The sequence below is a fragment of the Triplophysa rosa genome, linkage group LG16 (genome assembly GCF_024868665.1).
Source record: "Triplophysa rosa linkage group LG16, Trosa_1v2, whole genome shotgun sequence".
In the NCBI taxonomy this organism is placed as follows: domain Eukaryota; kingdom Metazoa; phylum Chordata; class Actinopteri; order Cypriniformes; family Nemacheilidae; genus Triplophysa; species Triplophysa rosa.
Window position 1 is genome coordinate 8,932,327 of NC_079905.1, and position 19,130 is coordinate 8,951,456.

Below are 19,130 nucleotides of genomic sequence, written 5' to 3' on the forward strand. Positions count from 1 at the left end.
AACATTGATATTTAAATGTAAAAACTGGCTGTAAATTACAGTGTCCATTTATCAGAAAAACAAAAAAGCCAAGCTAAATGTGCTAAATAAAATAACCTAATTATTTTTCCCTTTTCTTTACTCTATGAATGTACTCTATGACCCACGCACTTAAGATCATCGCAGCTTTTTACTGTACAAGACACGGGTCTGATGTATAAAACCAAATACTCTTCAGAGAAAAAAAGGAATGCATACTTTCTAGCATGAATTTGCAGACCTCAGTTGAGTGATAGAGCAAACATTACCATAATCAGGGAATGCATAAAGAAACAGTACAAAAAGTCACACTGCTGCGCATAGATAAAAATAAAATAATAGACCCTTCCCCTTTCTAAAACTTTTGTATCAGTATCATCACAGGCTTCAAAAACATTACAGTATAGTACTGCTGTTCTTAAAAATACTCCAGGTTAAATACTTTTTACTAACTCAAAATGTTAGAAAAATTATAAAAGATTACAGAAAAAAATGATTTTGCTGTAATCAGCGACAGATGTTGGCTTTAAGCAAAGATAAGCAACATGAACAGTATCTGTGAGAAATGCTAAATGGTGTAGGAGTACTTTATTGTCAAAGATAATATAAAAAGAAAAACTTTTGGTGCACAAAGTAAATCATAAGCATTACCATTGTTACATCTCTGTCTTTCATTAGAAGACCCTTGGAGTGCTTTTATGCATATCTATACATCAGAAGCCCAATGAACTATACAACACAGGATATCAGAGGTATTGTTTGTAGTAGTCACAATAGATAAGGTCATAAATGCTATCACATTTCCAGGAGTGTAAATTCACATCAAGTTACGTAAAAAAGTCAAGGTTAATTCAGTTGTAAAAAGTGTTACTCTTACTGTAAAATTAGGTGTTTAAAGTTCTGCACATCGATGCCATTGAAGAACCATTTTTGGTTCCACAAAGAACCATTCAGTCAAAGTTTTTTTTTAAAGGACCATCTCTTTCTTGTCTTTTCATAATTTAAAGAACCTTTTTTCACCACAAAGAACCTTTTGTGAAACAAAGGTTCTTCGGATGTTAATGGTTCTTTATGGAACCATTTAGACAAAAAAGGTTCTTCTGTGGCATTGAAGAACCTTTTGAAGCACCTTTATTTTTAAGAGTGTAGTGATTCAGATCTTCCGAAACACTCCTCACGTGAAATGTGTTGTGCAATTTGCATCAATTAACTTAAATTAAATATGGCATGATTAACAAAATGAGTGCCTTTAAAAAGATCCACAAATTGGCACAGCTAAATATGAGGTCTAAAGATAAAATATAAAACACACTACTAAGAAAATGGTGGCTTGACTTCACACACTGTTTCACAGTAAATGTAAGAGCCCAGAACGTGACTGATGTATTCTCATTCAACTCACCAATCACATATTCTCTTCTGTAAGTGTTTTAAACACTCATTTTATAAATTCATCTCTTCACTCTATAAAACGTCAAACTTTAAAAGATTTATGAATTTCCATTAGATTACAAAAAGCAAGATTTTGAGGGATGTCTAAAGGGACCTTGGCCTGACTTAATACTTTCCAAACGTTCACTTTCTCGCACGGTCATCATATTTACTTTCATTTTAAACAACATTTTCATTATTCTTCCCCCAAATGCGATGGTGGAGCATGCTACAGACACAAACCCCATCGCAAGACGTTCGTCCTTTACTTTTGCAGAAGCAGTTTTGCTTTCATTTAGTGTTTTGGCACAATAAGAGCACTCAGATGGTAAACATCATTGGATTCATTGCTCACACAAGGTGCACTTGTTCCTCCCACTCTGAGGAGAGGTCGCTTTCCTGGGGATCAGGAATTGCGTTATTGAGATCTACTCTACTGTCTAAATCCTCAGGGTCTGGCTCTACTTTAGGAGGTTGTGGATCATCCACACATTCTAGTTCTAAAAGCTGTGCTGTCAACACAGCGCTCTTTTTTGTCAGAGGTGGGGAACAATGCTCAGACCTCCTCAACTCAACCTCCTCCTCCTCCTGGGGTTTGGAAGGTTGCTCGCATCCCTCTCCAGAACCGGGCGGCTCAGGATTTGAGGTGGCTGAAGGAATCAGCGCAATGCTCTGCGGGTTCATATCATGAAACCAGGCCATGATGTTGCCAAGCAGGTTGGCATCAGTAGAAGGATCCAGGCAGTCTGGGTCATTGGGGATGAAGGCGTTACCCAAGGCATCGGGGTAGGAATTCGTGTTAAAGGGTGTAAAATGGCTGGAAATGTTGCCCAGTCTCATAAGGCTGTCTCCCAGTTCTAGGAGATCTGAATTGCTCATGGAAGCTTGGGGAGGATCCAAAGTATGTGGGGCAGAATCAAGTCTGGAGGGCAGAGAAGAACCGATGGCACCAACAGAGGCGTCGTTACCGGGTATGTCCTGATGCGCAGAGTCCAAGGCCAGCCCAGACTCCTGCAGGGACAGCTGAATAGCCAACAGAATATTGGGGTCATCCTCATCGAAAGACTCAAGGGCCTGCTGGACAAAACAGGAATTAAAGTCAAATTCTATATGGATGTTGTTTGATCATTTGCGCAAGCTAACGTGTGTGCTCGGTGTATGTGAGCAGTCTGGAGTGAAAGTGAAAATGGCCTCAATACATCTAGAAATGCTGCTTGAGTAAAAATTTCAAGTGTTCTCTCCGCAGCTGTTTGTTCAATAAATACATATTCAAATAAATATGTATAAATAATTGATAAAAATGTAAGGCAGTTTGCACTTTGACCAGCGTGGGGCGCCAAAACTCAGCTGTATGCGTATTAATCTTGTATAAATGTTACAATCTGCAAACGCTGTATATACTTTATATACTTTATAAGTATATCCACTTCCACTACTCCTATAGTGTGCACTATAGTGCCTTATTATATCTACATCTTATGTATACATGTATATAACACTACCTCTACTTACTAAATTATCCATTTGCACAAGTGTACATACAATCTGTTAATATGTTTATTCTACTATATACTACCCTGTACAATGTCTCTTATATGTTATTATCCCCCATTTTCTGTAAAATAGTCTTTATTTTATATATGCACAATTTAGAATCTTTTAGACTGTAAATCGTATTATATTGTATTGTCATTGTGTTGAATGTCTGTACTAGAAGCTTCCAACACCAAAGAAAATTCCTTGTGTGTGCAAGCACACTTGGCAATAAAGCTCTTCTGATTCTTCTGATTCTGATATACCGTAGAGATTCCGTGCCTTTGTGAACTGCCTCCGTTGTGCATTTCTGTAGACACAGATTTGACATATGTAATTAAGCAACGCTGTAAATACGTCATTGAAAAAAAAATCACATTTTTAAATCATTAACATGAGATGAGTATCCAGCAGTTGTACCTAAAGCATCATTGGGTTCATGGGGTTCGGGGGTGTTACTGCGGAGGCTGTGCAGTCTGAGCAGATCTCCTCTACGCCGCGGTCTGTGCCTCCGTCTGTACTGGAACTCCGAGTACTCCTGCAGAAACCAGCACGACCAGTTTGATGACAAAAATGCATCCAAGAAATCAATGTAGCCCTTAACAAATGATCTGACTCTCAAAAGAATACTGATCAACCTCTTACAAGAAAGAAGTAAACATAGTATATAGTGAGAAAGTATATTGGCCTTGTGGAGAATTGTGTTGTCACTGACCTATTCAGGGCTAAGAACAACAACCCAAAATTAATCATGAAAAGACAATTTCTAGAAAGTAGCAGATATGGAAAGACTGAAAGCACACTAAATGCACACTAAAAATATTCTACTACAGTGTCCAAGTTTTTAAGAATGGTGAACTTGACCACAGGACAGAAACACTAGGAATGCCATAGATTTCTGGTTTGATTGACCATTTAAGTGAGTAACATCTTAGTCCTTGATCTGGATTTTTCCAGGATATGACCAGCCTATGACTGCACTCAATTCTACTAACAAAGCATATGGCAGTAGAATCGCAGAATAAATGTATGGGACATTAGAATGGTTATAAATGCATACTAGGCCAAATTGGAAAGGAAGTTTGGGTTTTCATCATTTGGTACCTGTGGCTGGCCTCCTGCATTGCAATTGCCCTCACGCTGTGCATTCCATCCCTGTACTGGGTGATTCCTCACCATCTTTAGACACAGAATGAGATGACTGCTAGTACTTTACAGCAACACAGCTCTCTTACATTCTAACATGGACATCGCAGAGAGTCAACAGTCTAACCCCGAGTGACTATGAAACCTTTGCAAAAGCAACCTTAATAGGAGAGGTTAGTTAAAATCTGAAATGCTGATGTGCCGATACCTCGGGTGAGGCAAATCCCAGATACTCCCAGTCCCAACTCCCGCCAGCAAAACTGCAAAAAAGGAAATGTTCCAATGTTATGTTTAGTTTTATGTACTATGGCACATAAATGGTTCTCATAAGGTACTACCCGGACATGTGGATGAAGATTAAGGTGAATATGGAAGCGATGCTCCATTTCTTTTACCTTCGGCGTGGAGCTTCAGGAGAATCATTTGGAGCAACACCTCTAGCCACAGAAGCCAAGAACTCTCGTCTCTTCTGCTGCACCAAATACGTAGCGCTGATAATCTTATGGCGAGGAGTGCGGAGGTAAGGCCTGTTCACCTTCTGAGCAAGGTCCTCAGTGACCATCTCTAAATCAGTCTGTGTGTTAAAGCAAAGACACATGTAAGAAATGATTGTGAGGGACACAAACAAAACGTACAGTTCTTTAAGAGACGAGTTGTAAAACCTCTTACCTGCATAAGTTCAAAGATTTCTTTTTTTGTGCTTTTGGGCTCCAAGAAGAAGCTGTATGGATAAGAGCACTTAAGGATGCGTCGGGTTTTCAGAAGTTCGTGAACACCATCCTCAATAAAGGTGGTGTCAGGTGGGGCTCCTTCCCCTTGAAACGAAAATTTGGAATCTTAGATAAGTGGAATTTTAAAATACATTTATTTTAAATCAAATAATTAAAATATACAAGTCAATTATTAATAAATAAATACAATGCTTATATCGGAAAAAAAAAAACAATGCAGTATATGCGGATAATACAGTAATAAGTATAACATGCTTGGTTTGCACTCACTTCCATTAAAAGCTTTGCTCAGTTGTTCCATCTTCTCCTTGGCTGTTTTAAGGAGCCGTTCTTCTAACTGGTTTAAAATAAATAATGAATGATTAATGTCGCAATCACTTCGCTGGAACATTCCAGTAACATTCATTACAAATTTTCCGACCTGATAACTGTGTTCGTGGTTCTTGTATCTTGTGTAGTAATGCATGAAACGGTCGAGTTCCTGAAAACTCTTGTGCTTTTTCTCTGTCTGCAGGGGCACAAACACTTTCAACAAGGGCATATACAGCAAGACAGACATTTTAGTTCAGATTAGTTCAGAGTCACAACAAAACTGGGTTTCATTTGTGCATTAAAAATATAGGAACAGGAAAGGGAGTTGAGAATTCCTCATTCACATGTTCGACTTTGTTTTAGCGTGACAAAGTCATGTGCTTTCAATCTTTTCCTGGTCTTTGTTTACCAGAACCATCACAGCAGTCCGCAAACAAATCACAGAAAGACCAAAGAAAACACATTCTTTGCATGTTTGTACACCCATTTCTGAAGCTTTAATTTTAAACTGCATATAAACAAATGTGGTTCTGTATATGGGACTTGAATACCTCCACAGTCATTTCCTTGGTCTGTTCCTCCACCTGCTGGATGACTTCGTAGCGCGTGCAGCGATAATATCCTCCAGTAGAGGAGCTGTGTTTCTTCCATTCCTCCAGACAAATCCAGCAGAAATCATACTTGCACTGCAGAGAAGAGAAAAGCAAGACAGAACTTTAACGTTAACGTCTTTGGCTTTGTTCCATCATTGTGCTCGATCGACCTCATCTTTAAAGCAGAGCTGTTGGCAAGCCAGGACCTTCTAAACAACAGTTCATTCTTCATTTAAATAACCATCTCAAATGAATTTGCAAATCAAATGGTTGCACGTTACTTTTAAAAACAAGGTTTAGCATTCAGAACCAACTGTCAATGTAAATCTGAATTAAACCTTACAGGATTAACCGAATCCCTGATAAATTCTATATGGTATTACAGCATTCACGTTTTTCTATATAAATAGTTCAATAAACAAAATGAATTCTGTAAACAAAATGAAAAGTAGTAGCTTTCACTTGGACACGACACGACACACGGCTTGTTCTAATGGGATTGTCGCGCAGCATCCAGTTTGGACAAAATGTAAAATTATAATGGGTTCTAATGCGTTTCTAATGTCTTTTTTCGTGTCGCATCGCACCGGTCGCCTCCGGTGTAGACACGGTGTTACTCCAACAAATATTGATTTCTGAACGGTTTCTAAAATACATGTAAAACATTTAATTGCAGCTGGTTTCTCCCATTTCAATTTTCTGCAAATATATGAACAAAACATTTTTATTTAAGAGAAATGCTGTCACTAGCACACAGAATGAAACATAAATGATCATGTTACTTAAAGGCATACCTAAATAGTATATTAATATAGTATATTACTAATTAATAGTAAATTAAAAAACTGTAAATCATTTTGAAGTGTTCTTTTAATTCTTTCAACACATGTATAGATTATAATTTCAACTGTGTCACAAAACAAGCTGCATTTTGTCCACAGACAAAATAAATGATTTGAATATACTTGAATGTAGCCTACTTACTAGCCACAAACCTCAAATACATCAGCATTAAGCCGCTATAAAGTTGATTTAGAGCATGTTTTGATTTTAACAGCCTCATAGAGAGAATCATGGATGCGTTTACCAAGCGCATTAAAATAAATCTGTTTTCGGTCAGGAGCTGCTGTTCTGATGTTTCTGAGTCTAAATCATTTCCACTTGTTGGAACACACAAACAGCATGTGATGTTACTAAGCAACCAAGACGTTTAGTTTCTTAAGCAACCACGGATCGGGTCCTACTACAAGTCTGTTTCTCAAAAGGGAAGTTTTTGATACTGATTTAACACTAACATCTAATGACACATTGTAATGTGGCAACATGTTGAAAGTGCTGTGGTTAAAATGCGCTATTTCATTCAAATCAGACAGAGCATTGTAAATTCTGCCAGAACATCCCCAAAAAACTGGTACAACATAACAGTAAGCAATGAAAATCCAAAGCAATATCTCGAAAAAGTCAAGAGTGGTTTATGAGAAAAAGGTTTACGAGTTCAAACTCAACTATAAAATAAATACAACAATATTAGATTATTGTTCACATGACTTTAACTATAAAGTCAGTCATTTCAAATGCAAAATATTTTCTGTCATACAGAATTATTTGCTTAAACACTTCTCAAACGATCCCCTCGTGTTCCACACAAATCAGTCAGTCATATCGGTTTGCACTGACTGATGCCACATTTAGCATAGTATGCAAACTACCCATTTAAGCAACAGCGTGACGCTTGTTTTACTTCACAATATACACAGCCGTCCAGGCCAACCGTGCATTTCACGCTTGTTTTCCTCCATGTGCTGTTGATGCGAACAGCTTCCCTTCCCCCTGCCTGCGCCTGTCACAGTTAAGCCTCCATTAAGAAAATAACAGTGAGGCTGAGGCCTCCACATTCCCTTTGTTTAAACACCTGCCTCTGACGTCAACGAGCCTGTTTGCATCACACACATCTTGTGTCAGGCTTACACACACACACACACACACACACACACGCACACACACACACACACACACACACACACGTGATATTTGTAAGAGAGTTTAGAAAACAGATCTTGTGATTGGGTAAGTACGCAAAACAATCCTCTGATGCAAGCTCATGTGGACATGCTACCATCCATAATAAAATCCTGCAAAAACCTTTTAAAATTTAATTTCTTACTGTCGAGTTCCCACTTCCCTCATATTAAAAATAATGTGTTACTCGATTGATAAGTTAATAAGTAAATAATAAGTAAAACCACAATTTACAATGCATATGGTTTCAAAGCTTCTTTACAGAAAATGCAAATAGAATAGAGTAATGTTGTGATGCTTCTATACACACGGTCTCTATTGATAATAACGTAACTTATAATTAATATTTAATTTTAGTTTGCAGTCACCAGGTTGACATTTGGATCACAGACTGATGTTTCTGCCCACGTCGTTCATTCTTAACTGACCTTTGCACACTGCATGTGATTACAGCCTTCGTTTTTCTGGATGGGGGACTTGCAGTTGGCACAAGGCTTAGAGTTGGTGAGTAACCACAAGCAGTTGGCAGCATCTTCATAGGCTTCACTCACACCAGCCACTGTACAGAGAGCTCATGCATTAAACCATCATCTGTGGTGAAGTAGTTCGATTTAATGCAGGGTGAGAAACACAACGATGCAGCCAGAATATTGAGTTAAAAAAAGCATTTGTAAAGACCTACATTCTTCTGGCCTCATTTCAGACACCTTCTGCAGCCACATCTTCCATGTATCACAGTCACAGGGTTCATGAGCATCACCAAGACACTCCCTGAGAAGGAAATGGAGAGATAAAGATGAATGGAGCTTTGATGGCGCCACATGCTTTCCAAGACTAGTCGGATGACCGGATGTCTTCTGTGAATATCTGAAGAGGTGACAATGTATAGGATTATGCACTGTAGCGGTTGACGTGCCATATTTATTTATAGTTTCATTCTTAACGCCATTTCAGCATCTAAGGCTGGTTGCCGTGCCATCAAAACCAATGCATAGGCAAGAAATGGCTCTATGTGTCAAATGGTTAAATATAAAATGAAAGCATTGGTTTCATTTTTCTTCCGAGTAAAACACATTTATTGAGAACCAAAAGTCACACATACAGGCACTGAACTTTCAACTTAAGTCCTCAAACTAAATGAAATCATCATATTTATCACACAGACCAGGTAACCAGCTTTTTAACACACCAGCAGAAGAGATGGCCTTTCCCACAGTCGACAGCAGGGGCTTTGAGCAAGGAGAAGCTCAGCGAGTCAGAAGCTCCAGGACCGGGACGAGTCAATCGTACGGCTCTTTCACATCTAGCCACGGGGCACCAGCGAATGGCAGGATTATTATCCACAAAAGCCTGCAGATGGAAAAACAGAAAATGTTTTTCAAACGTCCCATTAATTTATTATTCGCCCAAAAATTAAGCATTTGAATTCTGAGCATGTTTGTTTACAAAATCTTTCTGATATGACTGCAGGCGTTTTTACAGTGACGCAAAAACCAAACCAGAAGCATGATGCTGTCAGTATTCGGATTCAAAGCCAGTGCCAGACAGTCAATCATAAGAGAGGAGAAATAACAGCTCTGAAATGGCCTCCGGTGCTTTGTGAGCTCCAATTGTACCTTAATGTCAAACTGCAGATAGCGTTTATCCATCTCTTTGGAGACAACGCTTTCAATGACCTCCACGGGAACCAGCTGGAAGCAGTCATAAGCAGGGCAGAAGATGTTATGTGCTTCTCCTTCATGGATCTTTAGATTCAAAAACCTGAAACAGATAAATAGCGCTCTAAGATCAAGAATATTCTAAGGGCCGGTTTCCCGGACAGGGATCATCTTAAGCCAGGACTAGGCCTTGGTTAAATTAGGATATTTAAGTCGTTTTTAAAAACATACTTTACAAAAAACATCACTGGTGGGCATCTTGAGACGAAACAATTGCACTGATATATTTTAAGATGTGTCAGTGCAAGTTGTTGTCGATTAAGACATTAAAGAGTTCTAAGCATCAACCAGCGACAAAATTCTTCACAACAACATTGGCTTTGTAGCAAAACAAGATTTGAAAAAAAACATGTTGAGACAATGGGGAAAATAAATATATGATCAAAAATCTAAGTTTTTCTTTTAACTATACTTAAAGTGATAGTTCACCCAAAAATGAAAATTCTGTCATCATTTGCTCACCCTCACGTCATTTCATACCTGTATAAATTAGCAATGCCAAGGTCATGGATTCGATCCCAGGGGATTGCATATAGTCAGAAACAAACGTATAATACAATGTAAGTCGCTTGGGATAAAAGCGTCTGCCAAATGTAAACGTAAACGTAGTAGGAAAAATTAAATGTTAGTCAAATGTGCCCCAGAATTGTTTGTGTTCCTAAATTCTTCAAAATATCTCACTTTGTGTTCATCAGAACAACAAAATATACAATATTTTGTTTCCTACTATGGTAGTGGTGATGTCACAGAACTGAAAATTGCTAACAATCTTACAAATATCTTTCTTTGTGTTTAACAGAACAAAGAAAAGTATATAGGTTTGAAACATCCTGAGGGTGAGTAAATGATGACAGAATTTTTATTTTTGGGTGAACTATCCCTTTAAGGTAAAAAAAAAGGTGAAATCACATTCAACAGGTCTGTCTTAAAAAGTAAAAAAAACTATACTTTATCAATGTGTTACCTGCAATGCACTAATGCAAACTCACAACTATCTATCCGTATCATCTGATCAGACCCCGCAGTGCTTACCCTTCCCAGCATGCCCTGCAGAACTCGTGCCCACACGACATGTCAACGGGGTCCTCAAACACAGATATGGTGCACATGCAAATCCCACACTGCATGGACATGAGAAACATGATTGTGTCAGATTGTATAAAAATAATTTTACTTCGTTCAATGCAATGCAGAAATATGGCACACTTCTATAGCAGTAAAGAAACTGTGAATAAATGACTTAAAAATGAATTTTTGGATTAACTATTGTCAATGATTTAAGAAAGTGAATCTAACCAGAACAAGGTCGTCAGCAGGAGAAAGGCTGATCTCATCAGGGGACGTGACGGACGAGCGGGTTGTTCTGGGAATTTTAGGTGAAGGCAGTGTATCCCAGGCGTTGTAGCCACTTGGAGGTGGAGTCGGCATCTGAACACCTGAGCGCTGGCAACAGTCCTCTGCATTAGACATCCAGTCTTCCAGAAGTTTCTCTCGGTCCCAGTCTGTTGAGCAGAACAGAATATCTAAAACAACCAACAGCAAAACTTTCTTCTACAATTATTTCTCACATGAAGCACTTTGTATAAGATCAGTTTGAACTTCTTATTTTAAAACATCAATTTTTTATGTTAACACATATATCATTTGTCATGTTAAAGTGACAAACAGTAAAAGCTCTCTCTTTAATAAAAGAGTACGTTTTTGGAAACGTCTCCCATCATATCATTATTGAACCACCAGTCCCTTTTAAATAGATGAGAGAGGTGCCAGATACTTTATTAAAGAGTAGTGCGGAATGTTAGTTTGAGAGGAAGGAAACAAGAAGCAAACCCTCCATTAAGATACGCATGTATACGCATAATTCTTGAAGAATTATGGAGCTTGGTTAATGGCCAGTTTGGCAATATTATTGATTAAATGGATTTTCTGGCACATAGCCAGTGTTGGGTGTAACTAGTTACTAAGTAATTAGTTACTGTAATTTAATTACTTTTCCCTTGAAAAAGTAAAGATAGGGATTACTCTTATTTTTTCTGTAATTTATTTAGTTACTTCTGATGTAATTAAACTAAATACTTTGTGTAACGTGTGTGTGCAGAAGAGGAATTTACATCAACATTCAAAGTCTAACTTTAAAATCTGTGCTTTAATGTATAATTCTAACATTTGTAATTAATAATAATACTTTATGTAGTTTTATATTATTTATTTGAATTAATTAAAAGAGCTGTTTCATGTCTATCCTTGAATCACTTAACTTATCAAGGTTGATGTAGGATATAGAAAGTAATTAGTAATAAGTAACTAAATACTTTTTGAAGGGAGTAACTTGTACAGTAATCTAATTACATTATCGAATGTGTAATTAGTAACTAGTAATTAATTACTTTTTCAGAGTAACTTACCCAACACTGCACATAGCAATGGTGCTTTAAAATATATATTAACTGTTAATGCCATTATACCATTGTATAGTGATTGGTTATGATAATAATACCATGGTAATTGATATAAACCATGGTATTTGCATTTCAGTGGTATAACCATGTTGTATGTTCAAAATATAAGGAAATACCAAAGTAATTTAAAGAATTTTCTATCAGAGAGAAGAAGCTGCTGTCTGGGAGCTACAGTTAATTCGTACCATGAGCTCGTAGCAGCGCCTCAGCCGTGAAGAGCGGAGCCTGCAACATATCCGCTGTCTCCACAATCAACATGTCTTTCAGTCGCCGCAAATCCTGCAGTTTTAGTCCCTCATATGGCTAGAGAGAGAAAGAAAGAAAGAGAAAGAGGTTCGGATAAGATAGAGAGTGTGTGTGTGTGTGTGTGTGTGTGTGTGTGTGTGTGTGTCAGAGAGAGGGGAGATAAATGATGACAGAAAGGGAGGAGAGGTTTGCGAGCGAGAAAGAACGATATCAAATGGGACTGAAAGTTAATAAAACTTTTCCTTTTTTATATATCGCTTAGCCTGTGTCAAGAACATCAAAATGAAGGAATGATGAGTCCGTCACCGACATTATAATATATATTGTCACTGGCATCACCAGTTTATCTCTCCTGTTCTCTCCTGTGACACTACATTACTGAGCAGTGATGTATCATGTATTAACCTTCTCAGAGTACAGTTATAAGTAATAAAAATACTGAATACACACACTAAATGTTGTTAACATGTTGTGTAACAAAAAAGTAGATAATAAGGCTGGAAACTTCTGTCTGGAAACTTCCTGCGCAATGGAAATATGTAAGTGTTAATGTACAGTCAGGTGGTACGTTAAAGCAAAACTGAATGGGTTTATTTTCCCATAATAACAGGCTGACTGTGCAATATCCAAGTTCTCTCAACCAATAAATAAATACGGGGACATGAAAAATTCATTTAGAGTATTTAATAATCATACTTAGCCTCAGCTAAGAAAAACAGTCCATTACAAAGTGGAAAACAAGGCTGCTTAAAAAATAACCCCTGCAACAATATTACTGAAGTCATCTGTACATTTTCACCATGATTGATGACTGAGAAGCCAATTGCATATGTATGTAACAGGAGTCCATAGTTTGATAGAGACATTTGTGTGTGTTGGTGTGTACAGTATACACCCTAATCTCTATAAACTAAAGCACAGCTGTACCTCTCGATGGTCAAGGGCCGCATACTCTGCTTCTACATCCTGGGCTCCAGCATCCTGAGAGAAAACCATTTGAGACTCCAGACGGAGCGCCAGCTCCTTGTGATGCCGTCTCTCTGCCGAGTCACATGGCGTTTCCCTGTCGTCATTCTCCACAAATAAATCTGCATCGCTCTTTAGCAGCAGCTGCAGCAACAGCAAATCAAATTTATAGGACATTACACCAAAGCATCTGTCAAATCTGTAAGCATAATTATGTCTATTATTACCAACCTCAACACAACTCATCATCCCAGTGGCCGCTGCGTAATGCAGGCAGGTGCATTTTTTGTTATCCGTGGCGTTGACGTTGACACTCTCGTATTCGCCCCGGTCCAGCTTGGCTCCGGTCCACAGCAGGATCATCTTGAGGCACTCAGCCCGCTTCTGTTCGTCCTCCTGGGGACGGTTGATCCGCAACTGCAGCGCCCCCTCGCCCAGCAGGATCTGTGGGCCCATGCACAGCAGGTGCAGTGCCGTTTCATTGAGAATGTTGCACTTGTTGGGGTTGCCATCTTTGGAGAAAAGGAAAGACCTGGAGAAAAATAAAAGAATTTGAAATTTAAGATAAAGCTGCAAAAAAATATAAGAATCTAAAATAAAAAAGGAAAACGCCAATCAAGAAATCTGCATGTAGTCCTGATTCAGGACCAAACAAAATAATTTGAATGATGCATCTACCATCTACCATTTCATAACGTGTGAACGTGCCTGCAAGATAGACAGCTTGAAATAATAAAGCTCAATAATTAAATTTTCAGGTCATTCATAGCAGGATCGTCAAAAAATTGATAACAGGTTCAACTAGAAGAGTGACTTTAGGGATTTCATTCAGCCATTAAGTGGAAATGACTAAGCGCTTTGTTCCGGGAAGTCTGTGCTTCTGGAGCTGGCAGTTCATTAGTTAATGCAACTGAATACAACGGCTATAATTCCCCAGATACTCCCAACTGTTCTCTCAACCTCAAACTGCACCGGGGAGGCTAGAAAGACAGGTTCAACCACCAAGAAGCTGATACAGACACGTTAACCATGCAATCTGTAATGTGAAAAAAGACTGTCTGTCAAAATCTGTAATGTGAAAAAAGACTGTCTGTCATATGAAATCTTGATAAACCACATCATGAGTATAATATGTTTGGCTAAATGGCTGAGCTGCACACATATAGCCTCGCAAAATTCTAGGTGTAGTCTAGACTGAAGGCTATGTCCTTGCAGTTTTTTCTAAGAATGTGTAGCAGCCAAAAAGTGAATCAGAATTCTAGGAACAGGATACCAAGGTCTGGTAAAGCTTGTAAATACATAACCACATTAATTTAGCTTGTGTGGCTAGGGTGGCTCTAGCCATTAAACAAATAAAGGACACAAAGGGAAAACACAGAATATAATATATGTTACGAAAAGTGAAGAGAACAGGAAATACATGTCCGCCCACACTGCGACTGCCCACACAAAATAACTTTTTTGAGCCGACAATTATATCAAATATTATTGGGATAATTGTGGTGAAGCCATGAAATTACATAATATTGTGAAAAAATAACATTAATGTGGCAATAGGGAATATTGCAATTTCAGTCCCGCTTACGTCTTACGAATAGCGTAAAATGTAACTTGATTATCAAAATGTCGACATACAGTAGATGTGAAATAACACACAGGTGTGGATAATGTGTTATTCTCCATAATGCATTATTCTCTTAAATATGGGGATAAATGGGGAACAATATGGGGATAAATTCTTCTCAGAAAAGAGATAATAAATAAAACATCATAATTTGCAAGGTGTGCAATAATAGAAACTGGCAATTCCAGCATTATGGATGTGACATTTTCAGGGCCATGATTGACAAGAGCCAGTGGAGGGAATCTGGCCAGGACTCCGGGGTTACACCCCTACGCTTTACAACAAGTGCCATGGGATCTTTAAACCACAGGGAGTCAGAATCTCAGTTTTAACGTCCAAAGGACTGAACCATCTGTTTATATTTTAGTAAATCCCTAAGGATAGAGTCCAAACATCGGAAGTTTTAATAGAGGGGGAATTAATGCGTTATGGATGTGACCAAAAAAAGCATGTTTTTGAGAGACTGCATACCTTGCAGGATTTCCGTGAATTAAAGGGGAACTCTGCCGAAAAATGAAAATTCTGCCATGAATTACCCTCAAGTTGTTCGAAAAGACTAGTACATCGGTTCATCTTCGCAATGCAAATTAAGATAGTTTTGACTCCCGCCCATAGACAGCAACACAACTGACATTTAGTGCTTTGAAAGTCAGTTGCGTTGCTGTCTATGAGCGGGAGTAATCTAAATGTGCATTTCGAAGAAGAACGGATGTCCAAGGCTTGTTGAACGACTTGAGGGTAATTTTTGGGCGGAGTTCCCCTTAAAATGTGCAAACCAAAAGCAATAATACCCAAATAATTTTTATAATAATTAAATTATAATAAATAATACAATTTATTGTAATGAATAAATTACAAAATAATTACTACATTTTAAATATTCTTCTGCCAAATTTTGAGAAATATGGACCGTTATGGATGTGACAATTTCGATATAGACGTGAAAATTCACGTCCCGACTATGGAAAACTATGCTTTAAAAACACACAAAAAATGCTTTAAAAACAGACACTTACATACCCAAGCCAACTCCAAAGTTGCATTCAAAGTATATCACTTTGTACGTTCCCCGGGAATCAAACTCACGATCCTTTCTTTGGGTTTCTTTGGGTATGAGGTTTTTGGCCATAATGGAGGATGCAACAGCAAGTCTTCAGTAGCCAGCTGTCTTTACGGGTAATTATCAACCATTTTCTCAGAGGGGTGCATGCACTACATCAGGTTGAATGTGGTTCTAAAGTGGTCTTGACTGATATACCAAGTGCTGTGAAATTTTGCGTTTGCGAAAACCTTGTATTGTATAAAAAATAGCATGGGCTCCATGTGAGCCTACCATACCGTGCATTTTTGCTTTGAATCCTGTCTGGTATGGGCATAACCAAAACGTGAAGATAATCCCAAATTTATGGATTTTCTTTAAAACGTTGCTATATAGACTTATGGCAAATATTATGGGTAAATAATCAGAAATCGAAGCTTACGCTTTCATTCAGGTGACCATTCATTCGCAGAGTCTTACCTGACGAGGCGTGTCATGGCATGGCGCGAGGCGTAGTGCAGGGCTGTGTTGTGTTGATAGGGCTCCCCATAAGATGCGTTGGGGTCAAGCGACTCTTTAAATTGGGGGTTACTCTCATAGAGCTGCCATGACAAACCTTCGTCTCCATTAATAAGTGCTTTACGGAACTTGGTGGCCGTGTTCCCCATGACGGGCGCTTTAGAGTGAGCCGCAGAGGGTCCCACATTCACTTTTTTAGTGTTCAACCAGCGTGAAAGTGAACCAGCCGCATACTGCAAGTCCTGCAACGTAAACACAAAGAGTAACTAATTTCTCAGCCGAAATCTGTTATTTTTGTTTGTGTATTTACTCCAATCCAATGCCTGACTTTACAAATAACTCTTTAAAGGCTTAAACAAATTTGAATGTAACGGTCACGTTGTGGAGAAAGAAACAAATCCCTAATGTAATGCAACACAAAAACTGGCTGTCTCACTTGTGCTGAACACACTCATTTGCATAGAGCCAAATAGTGCAAATAATCGTGCATAGACTTTATCTGATCATATAGCCCAGCTTTTAAAATCACATGAAACTGAAAAGTAAACAATAAGTATAAACAATGACCTAAACCAGTGGTTTCAACATCTTTTTTTGTAATAATTAACATAGTAACTAAAAACAATTATGTGAATGAAAAACAAAGCACAAAAAGCAGCTTCCAATTTCTTAATGAAACATCTGAACGTTTTAACAGTTAATATAGAAATAAATGAGACATTTCTCCTTAGAAAGACCCAAATGGATATTTAAAAAAAATCACCTAACAGCAAAACATATTTGTAAAAACACATATTGACATCCACACATATGGACTTTATTTAGTTTTATATTGCTGATTTACATAAAAATCAGCTAAAGGTTATAACAAGGAAAAATATTAGATAAATAAAAAAAGATTGGGTTGTACTGGCAACACCCTCTGCTGTTTTAGGGGGAAAATAATGTAGTATCAATCATGTTATGCTCTAATAAATCAACTTTCAAAGGGCAGTGGGAGAGCAGAGAGCCTCTACAGGTGAATTTATGGGACTTTAGGGATGGCCTGTGAGTGGAAGCTGGGCCCTCGACCCATTTTTTAGGACATTCAGTCTGGTCTGTTTCACACCCAGTTACAACTCATTCACAACGACGGTCTGGGGAGATATATCAGAAACACGAAACACATTTTGACCACAACAAATTCTCTCGGGGCTTGACTGAAGCAGAACGGTTCAAATGCTCAGGTGGGATGACTGAGAACACAGATGAAATAAGAGCAGCACTTGGCAGTCATACAAAGGGAGGAGAGCATTTCTGTTCCACAAGCTTCCCCCACATTACGGCTCAACCATCGGATATATTGTGTGTCTATTAATGGAACAACTTCATTTGCATTCATTTTACAGGCAGTGGGCTACTTTCAAACAATGGAGGCTTTGTGTTAAAACACGATCCTCAACTGCCATTTTTGTCTGTAGGACAGTGAAAATCAGCTCTGGGTTCATACATTGCCATGGCTAATGTTACAGAGGTAGTTCACGCAAAAAAAATGAAAATTCTTCTAGCATTTACCCTCATGTCATACCAAACATCTATGAGTTTCTTTCTTCTGAACTACACAAAATTTTGGAGAGTAAGTTGGAACCAAACAACACTGGACTTCATTGACTTCCACTGTATTGATACAAATCCTGAGACATTTCTTAAAATCTTCTTTTATGTTCCACTAAGAGTCATATACAGGTTTTGAACGAGTTTAGGGTGAATAACACTGCTGAGAAAACAACAGAACCCTGCCGAAAACACGATAGAAAATGAAATGGATTTAATGGTTAAAATGGGAGCTGTAATGGTTTTAATGGAAACTATAATGGTGTCTACTGGTATGTGATGGATTCTACTGGTGGGATGTTATCTGGAAGATTCATCCTATGCAAATTATCAAATAATATTTTTTGAGTGAACTTTAAATCTATAAAATTCTAACATTTCATATGAAGTCCACACAAAGACAAACCTAACACAGAAACTCATTATATACCTAAGTCAAGATATTTCAGAATGAAGCCTTCACAAGTCTTGTTCATATGTACTGACTAAAACCTTTAAGTATGTTTAGTCTTAAAAAAGAGGGAATTATTACTCTACAATAACTTTCACAAAAAAGTATATTATCTCACATAATCCCTCACCATCATAACAAAACAAGTAAAATGATAGTGGATATTTATCTGGATATTGACACTGTAAATTGCTTATTTGTTTTCTATACATCAATTTACAGTGTTTACAGATTATAACTACTGTTCATCCTTACCTGTCTAACGTTACCTCTGACAAATGTTTAACATGTTCGCATGACATTTACCAACAAATGAATGCTAATAAATCAGTACTTTTTTGCTTACTTCCACTCATGTAAAAAGAAAAAAACAACAACCACACGTACCTCATCACTGATATGGACGCATCCATTAAGCGATGAGACATCAAATGACTCAACCAAGCGACTTGTCAGCAGGTTAGATCGTCATTGTTTTAGACCGTAGAGCTTCTATCATGTCAGAGATTGTATACAGAGCAATAATAAAGAAGTGTACTGGTTTAAGGGTGTTGCTCGTGGCTGGCTGTGTTTGCTTGTCATGCTCTCATTTCATAGGACAAGAATCCGCTTCTCCTTCGTTGTGTTAGCGGCAGATGATGTGCCGAGTTCAGGAGAGCTTTACCGTCATCTACCGAGCAGGATGAGATAAGCATTGACCGTGCTTGAGTGTGCGTTTGTCCATAATGGCGA

General features: G+C 38.1%; 1 protein-coding gene across 5 annotated transcripts; it reads right to left on the reverse strand.

Annotated features, from left to right (window-relative positions):
- Window positions 1-591: 591 nt before the first annotated feature.
- On the reverse strand, window positions 592-19,054 carry ankib1a (ankyrin repeat and IBR domain containing 1a). Of its 5 annotated transcripts, none has more exons than XM_057354143.1 (21): window positions 18,786-19,054; window positions 16,316-16,596; window positions 13,404-13,704; window positions 13,134-13,316; window positions 12,146-12,263; window positions 10,798-11,003; window positions 10,534-10,622; window positions 9,400-9,544; window positions 8,973-9,133; window positions 8,466-8,554; window positions 8,212-8,342; window positions 5,723-5,857; window positions 5,281-5,367; window positions 5,130-5,196; window positions 4,798-4,943; window positions 4,524-4,702; window positions 4,337-4,388; window positions 4,087-4,161; window positions 3,403-3,520; window positions 3,249-3,292; window positions 592-2,523 (listed from the first exon to the last, which is right to left on the reverse strand). In XM_057354143.1, the coding sequence occupies exons 2-21, from the start codon at window positions 16,501-16,503 to the stop codon at window positions 1,801-1,803; spliced, it is 3,237 nt and encodes a 1,078-aa protein (XP_057210126.1). In that variant the 5' UTR covers window positions 16,504-16,596; window positions 18,786-19,054; the 3' UTR covers window positions 592-1,800. The 5 variants fall into 5 exon arrangements, with proteins under 5 accessions (XP_057210126.1, XP_057210125.1, XP_057210127.1 ...); XM_057354142.1 differs by having other exon boundaries at window positions 592-2,526; XM_057354146.1 differs by having other exon boundaries at window positions 2,213-2,523; window positions 3,265-3,292.
- Window positions 19,055-19,130: the final 76 nt, after the last annotated feature.